The sequence below is a fragment of the Melozone crissalis genome, unplaced genomic scaffold, assembly GCF_028551555.1.
Source record: "Melozone crissalis strain CALT ecotype California unplaced genomic scaffold, PUWL_Pcris_2 ptg000008l_1, whole genome shotgun sequence".
NCBI classification, from domain to species: Eukaryota; Metazoa; Chordata; class Aves; order Passeriformes; family Passerellidae; genus Melozone; species Melozone crissalis.
The window spans coordinates 13,287,935-13,294,552 of NW_026535786.1; the positions used below are offsets into that span (position 1 = coordinate 13,287,935).

The 6,618-nt window shown below is 58.5% G+C and overlaps 1 protein-coding gene across 1 annotated transcript; it reads right to left on the bottom strand.

The window, feature by feature from the left end:
* Positions 1–1,358: 1,358 nt before the first annotated feature.
* On the bottom strand, positions 1,359–5,819 carry GAPDH (glyceraldehyde-3-phosphate dehydrogenase). The gene is made up of 13 exons (XM_054270161.1): positions 5,760–5,819; positions 5,116–5,715; positions 4,542–4,585; positions 3,864–3,963; positions 3,622–3,728; positions 3,447–3,537; positions 3,161–3,276; positions 2,963–3,044; positions 2,665–2,816; positions 2,492–2,570; positions 2,192–2,275; positions 1,942–2,039; positions 1,359–1,662 (listed from the first exon to the last, which is right to left on the bottom strand). Exons 1-13 carry the CDS (start codon positions 5,817–5,819, stop codon positions 1,593–1,595), a joined length of 1,683 nt encoding a protein of 560 aa, XP_054126136.1. The 3' UTR covers positions 1,359–1,592.
* Positions 5,820–6,618: the final 799 nt, after the last annotated feature.

Genomic DNA, 6,618 nt, shown 5'->3' on the forward strand with positions numbered 1-6,618 from the left:
CCAGATTATCAAGCAAGGCTCTGACTGGCATGCACACAATATGCAGGCAGCTGCACACAGCACAGCCATTCAAAGCACCCAGGCACAGCAATCAAGGACAAGATGGGACCAACCCAAGACTCATTTGCAATCTTGACAGGTCTCCAGGCTACATAGCCCCCCCCCCCCCCCCCCCCCCGGCAGAGAGCCAGCTCCATGGGAGGGCTGCCTCCAGTGAGCTCCAGCACCAGGCAGCTCCCATTTGACGCCACAGTTACCTAAAGCTCCAATGACGGGGCCATTTCTGGTGTAATCCAAGTATTTCTGCTGTCCTAGGGCTAACAAGCTGCTCAGAATCCCAGTTCCTATCCAGAGGCAGGTTATTCAACCTCTTCTCTTTGCAAAATAACTTTGAGTCATCGCCCTCTAGTCCAGCAAACATTTAATTCTTATGCAGCCCAACTGCTGGAGATAAGCGGCTCTGGGAAACCATGTCCAGCATACCTTGATCCTGAGAGTTTAAATCCTCCAGCTTATGTCCTTGCAGCATCCAGATCAGGGTCTAAAGCACTTGGGGTCCGGACAACAGCTCCAACCGTGCCTGCCAGGGAGAGAACACATCAGCCCTGAGATGCTAAATTAAGCTGCTAAAAATGGAGTTCCACGTGATTTTGTGCAGTGCATTGCTTATCTGTCCTGGTGCGCACAGGTCACAGAAGGCTCTGTCGCTGCCCAGTGGCATTCATGCTTCCAGAACTAATGCAGGGAGGCAGAGGGCTGACACTCACCTTGCAGAGATTTGCTGCTCAGCAGCTTAACTGCAACTGCCCCTCCTTACGCACAGAATTAAGCCAGAATTAAGACTGGCCACCACCATGCCAATGATGGCCTCCCACACGTCCCTAGGCAGCCATTTCCTCTGGGGCAAAGCCAATTCATTTCAAAAGGCAGAGCAAGTGAAATACCCGCCTTGTAACACCAGCAAGTATCTTCCTTGTCCCCTGCTGAGTCTAGGGAAGGAGAATTAATTTGTTTCTTGTGCCCTTTTACCAAACCAAATGCACGAGTAATCTGCTCAGCACTTTTATTCTGCATGCGCCCATCAGACATGCAAATCCAGAGCTGGGTGGATGGAGCCAGAGCTGCTTCCCATCCTACCATGCAGAGTTTTGCTGTGGAGCACGACCCTGCACCACCCACACCTTGTTTTGGCTCCTGGGCTGGACTCTGGGCTCTCCCACGTGGAACAAGCAGTTCAGCAGGCTGCACTCCCCAGCTTCTCACAGCAGCTGGCAGGGACTGTGCCATGCAGGCACCTGCAGCTGCTCATTACATACATTCACCCCCCCACCTCCCCCTGACAGACAGACAGACAAGGCTTGTCAGATGGTGATCACTTTTATTGATGTAAGGTGGTACACAAACAGATCAGTTTCTATCAGCCTCTCCACCTCCCCCAGGCTCGGGGAGAAGTTGGAGGAGTGGGGGAGACAAGGGAACAGAACTGGCCTCTCACTGCAGGATGCAGAGCTAAGCGGTGGTGAACAAGGGCAGGGGCTCCAACAAAGGAGAGTCCTGCTTCCCTAGGCAGCAGGGGGGGCTGTGTGCTCAGCTTACTCCTGGGATGCCATGTGGACCATCAAGTCCACAACACGGTTGCTGTATCCATATTCATTATCATACCTGGGGACAGAAAAGAAGCGTGTCAGGGCTGACCCATTTCTTGCACCCCTTCTTCCATTCTTCCTGCTCCTCTGCCCCATCCCACACAACTGAACTCCAATCTACCCTCTGGGGGCAAGGAGGTAGCTACAGTAATTTCAGGTAAGAAGCACTCGCATCTCACTCCACGGTGAGACTGGAGGTCTGTGTATCCACCTGGATCACCAGTGGTAAGCAGCGGGACACCAAAGTCTGTAACCTGTCTGTGCCAAACCCCAGATTCTCCAGGGCTGCACCTACCAGGAAACCAGCTTGACAAAATGGTCGTTCAGTGCAATGCCAGCACCTGCATCAAAGGTGGAGGAATGGCTATCACCATTGAAGTCACAGGAGACAACCTGAAACACAAGAAATTGGAATGCATATGGCTGCCCACAGTCTCTACTCCAAGTGCCCAAACCAGGACCCTGGCAAAGCTGCTGCCAACAGCCTTTTGGAAAGACGAGGCAAGAGCCAGTAAGTGCAGGCTGAGAGAGCAGGCACTGCTCACCTGGTCCTCTGTGTATGCCAGGATGCCCTTCAGGGGCCCATCAGCAGCAGCCTTCACTACCCTCTTGATGTCATCATACTTGGCCTGAGGAGACACAGATCCATCATGATCAGATCCCAACTCACACAAAATGTCCACTGGGGACAGGGGAAGGAGGAGACACACATGGCAACACCCAGCAGGTGCTCTTTTCCCAAAAAGGACAAGATGGGTGCAGAGAGGGCAATTCCAGGTGCAATAGAGCTTAGAGGAAGCAGGGGCACATCTGGAAGTTGTTAGGATCTCATCCACAACACTTACTGGCTTCTCCAGACGGCAGGTCAGGTCCACAACAGAGACATTAGGGGTTGGCACACGGAAAGCCATTCCAGTAAGTTTCCTGTGAGAAACGTAAGTCAGTAAGGAACAGCACTCCTCTGCCAGCCTAGGAATGTTTGGCCTCCTCCTGACACCTGAGAAGGGACAACACTCACCCATTGAGCTCAGGAATGACTTTTCCCACAGCCTTAGCAGCTCCAGTAGATGCTGGGATAATGTTCTGAGCAGCACCTCTGCCATCTCTCCAAAGCTTCCCAGAGGGCCCGTCCACTGTCTTCTGTGTGGCTGTGATAGCATGGACAGTGGTCTGAAGAAAGAGCACAGGGGTAAAGAACACAGCCAGTACTCCCCAAAAAGAGCATCCCAGGTGACACAGGGAGTACAGATGCTTTCCCTCTCACACGAGGGCATCTGTAGCAGGCCACCCTCCTCAGCACCAAGCTGCAGACCTACCATGAGACCCTCCACAATGCCGAAGTTGTCATGGATGACCTTGGCCAAGGGTGCCAGGCAGTTAGTAGTGCAGGAAGCATTGCTGGGGTAGAGAGATAAAGGCACGTCAGCCAGAGGCAACACTTCCACTGAGGTGAAGTGAGACCCCTGGCAGCTGCTGAGAGCTGCAGGCCAGAAAGCATGCTCCTCTCTCCTTACCTGACAATTTTCAGAGACTTGTCATACTTCTCATGGTTGACACCCATCACGAACATGGGAGCATCGGCAGAGGGGGCAGAGATGATCACACGCTTGGCACCACCCTTCAGGTGAGCCTGGAGACAGAGAGATAAGAGATTACATAACTCAAGATCCTTCCAAGCTTGCTTCTTCAGATCTCTTCTCCTTCACAGCCCCATCCTGAGCAGCTCTGTACATAGTGGCAAGCCTGACAGGCAGAAAGCAGCCCTATCCCTTCTCTCCTGTGCCTCTGTGGCATACTCACCCCAGCCTTCTCCATGGTGGTGAAGACACCAGTAGACTCCACAACATATTCAGCACCAGCATCTGCCCACTTGATGTTGCTGGGGTCACGCCTAAGGAGGGACAAAATTTTACAAGCTGCTCCATGAGACACCTGCTTTCAATCTCCAGAGGAGCAACTGGGAAGAGATACTTACTCCTGGAAAATGGTGATAGCATTCCCATTGATAACAAGTTTCCCATTCTCAGCCTTGACAGTGCCCCTGAAGTGGCCATGAGTAGAGTCATATTTGAACATGTAAACCTAATAAAGAGAGGGGGGGTGGAAGGTCAGGCACCCAGGCTGCCATCATCCACTAACACCCTGGGAAGTTACCAGAATAGATCCAGAGGAGCCCTACTCTGAAAGGCCCAGAGGGGGCACTGCAAAGCAACTCACCATGTAGTTCAGATCAATGAAGGGATCGTTGATGGCCACCACTTGGACTTTGCCAGAGAGGACGGCAGCCCGGGTAACCAGGCGGCCGATACGGCCAAATCTGGAGAAAAAAAGACAAGGGTGATGAGGTGCAACAGAGAACCAGCCCAGCTGGGCATGGGAGGCAGTCCTTGGCAGCCTTCCCTCGGGATCATCGGCTGCTCCCTGCCCATGAGGGCGGGAGGGAGTCCTGCAGCTCGTCCAAAGGCCAAGGCACCCCGGTTAAAGATTAAGAGCGACCCCCGCCCCAGAAAGGTCAATCGCTAAATTTACTGAGAGTCCCGGGGATCCGGTTACTCCTCGGCCCGGCACGAGAAGGTCACAGCCCCGGGGCCGCCATCGACACACGATCCACCCAGAGACCTTTTGGTGGGGGGCTGCAGGGATCCCCGGGAATAGGGAGGGAAACTGGGGCAGCCGAGCAACGGCAGCCCTTTCCGGAGTGAGTCACCCCGAATCCGAGGAGAAATGAGTCAGCAGCACCGCTCTCTGCCCCGGGGGGCGCCGGCGGAGCGGGACCGGCGGGATTCAACCTCTCCCTCTCCCCAAATCTTCCCCCCGCGCCCTTGAGGCGACCTTGCCGGCCCCCCCGCAACCCCCCCCCAGATCCCTGCTGGTCCCGTCGGCCCCGGCACTCACCCATTGACTCCGACTTTCACCATCTTTACCGCTTCGGGATGTTCCTGCGGGCAGAAACACCGGTAGGGGTTTGAGGGGAACTGGCAACCACCACCCACGGCGGTCGTGCCCGCACCCGCCGCCGTTAACGCCTCGCCCGCGCCGAGGGGCGAGTGGGCACCGGGGGGGGGGGAAGGGGCCGAGGAGAACGGGAGAGCGGGGGCCCGCGCTCCGAACCAACCCCCCCCCCTCCCGCCCCGGGCGATCACTCCCCCGCCCCGGGCGATTAACTCACCTCTCCCCCTCCCCCGCGACAACCATCCACCCTCCCCCCCTCCTCCTCCGGCGACCATCTCCCCCCTCACACCCCTCTCCCTCCTGGCCTCACCGCCCCCCTTCACGCCGCCCCCGCCATTTTGCGCCGCGCCGCCTTTGTGCCCGTGGGCCCCGCCGCCACGCGGTCCCGCTCCGCCCGGGGGCTGCCGCACCCCCTGCCGGTGGGCGGTGCGGGTGTGTGGCGAGGGGGCTCTCGCACGCCCACCCCCCGCCGCCTCCGCTCTCTCCCCCCGCGCATCTCCCCCGCCCCGCCCGTTACCTGCTGCCTCCGAACCGCCCGGCGCGCAGTGAGAAGGTGGCGCAGCGCCTCTCCGCCGCCCTTTATAGCCGCGTGAGGGTAGGGCGGGGGCCCGCCCCGCCGCGACGCCGTCGAATGGCAGCGCGAGGGCCGGACCGGGCTACGTGCGCCCGTGCTGCGGGTGCGGCTGCCGAAGAGCCCCCCTGTTTCCCCCGCCCCGCCGCCCCCCGTTAACAAAGGCCCCGCTCTGGGAACACAGGCTCCGTAGCGATCACCCTCCCGTCGAGCCACCCTAAGGGGGTTGATGGCGGTGGTGAAAAAGGCACCGGTCCTTGCGGGGAGGTGTCCCCAGAGCGGGGATGGGCGGCTGTACGCCTGCCAGAGGAGGCAGGGAGGGTGATAGCAGGTCGGGGGCTGGTCCCGCCGGGCTCGCTGCTGCTCCGGAGGATGGTATGCGCTGTTTTCACCTGGTAACATAGGGCAGGTAGTCACCCGCCCCGGCTGCAGCCTCTGCCCAATTGGATTGAGTAGTATCCAGTATCCGAAGGGACCTACGGGGAAGCCGGAGAGGGACTCTTCGTCAGGAGCTGTAGTGATGGGAAAAGGACTGTTGGGTACAAACTGAAAGGGAGGAAATTTAGGATGGATATTAGGAAGTTCTTTACTGTGAGGGTGATGAGGTACTGTAACACGTTGCCGAGGGAGGCTGTGGATGCCCCAGCCATAGCAGTATTCCAAGCGAGGATGGATAAGGCCTTGAGCAACCTGCTCTAGTGGGAGGCGTCCGTGCACGTGGCACGGGGGTTGGAACTAGATAATCTTTAAGGTCTATTCCAACCCCTTAACATTCCATGATTCTACGGCTGCAAGGGTAAAGGGACTGCAGGGATGCTTGGGTCACCCTGAGGGATCAGCGGATCCCTCCCTATTCCCTCCGGCACGGGAGGCACTGTCTGGGAGTTCTCCCGTCTCCAGGCTGGGACCCCCCTCTGGATGGGTTTATCCCGGCGTGCTCTGGACGGGGCCCCTGGCCGGGCGCTGCCCCAGCAGGCCACGGGCGGCAGCGTGAGCACCATCTTAATGAGGCACTGCGGCACTGCTGCCGCTGCCCGCGGGACGTGACGGCGGAAATCCTGCTCGTCTGCCGCCTCGGCCCGCCTTCCCTGGCTGCCTGCGAGGAGGAAGCGCTCCTGGCATGGCCGCTGCCCGGTTCCCCGCCCCCCATGCTGGGCTCCCTCACCGAGCCCTGCCGCCTCCATCCCTCGGCTCCGTGCGGGGCAGGTGCGGCGGGACACACCCGCCGTAGGTACAACGCCCAGAGCACGCACAAATCCCAAATCTCCCATCCCGGAGGAAGGTGTGGGACCAGTGGGAATGCAAATCTCGACTGTCAGAGCGGGTGGGGGTGGTGGGAGCTGGAATGCCCCTCTGGCTGCTCCGCTGAGCAGGGCTTTAAGGATAAGGGAGGGGATGGGCAGGCTGGGGGAACCACGCAGGTACTGGGGTGGGGGACAAGAGAGGGGT

Coding starts and splice junctions, on each gene's coding strand:
- GAPDH (XM_054270161.1), bottom strand. CDS start 5,819: ATGGCTGGGGCATCCACAGCCTCCCTCGGCAACGTGTTACAGTACCTC. Junction 5,716..5,759: donor AGTACCTCATCACCCTCACA/GTAAAGAACTTC, acceptor CCTCCCTTTCAG/TTTGTACCCAACAGTCCTTT. Junction 2,276..2,491: donor CCTGCCGTCTGGAGAAGCCA/GTAAGTGTTGTG, acceptor GTGTCTCCTCAG/GCCAAGTATGATGACATCAA.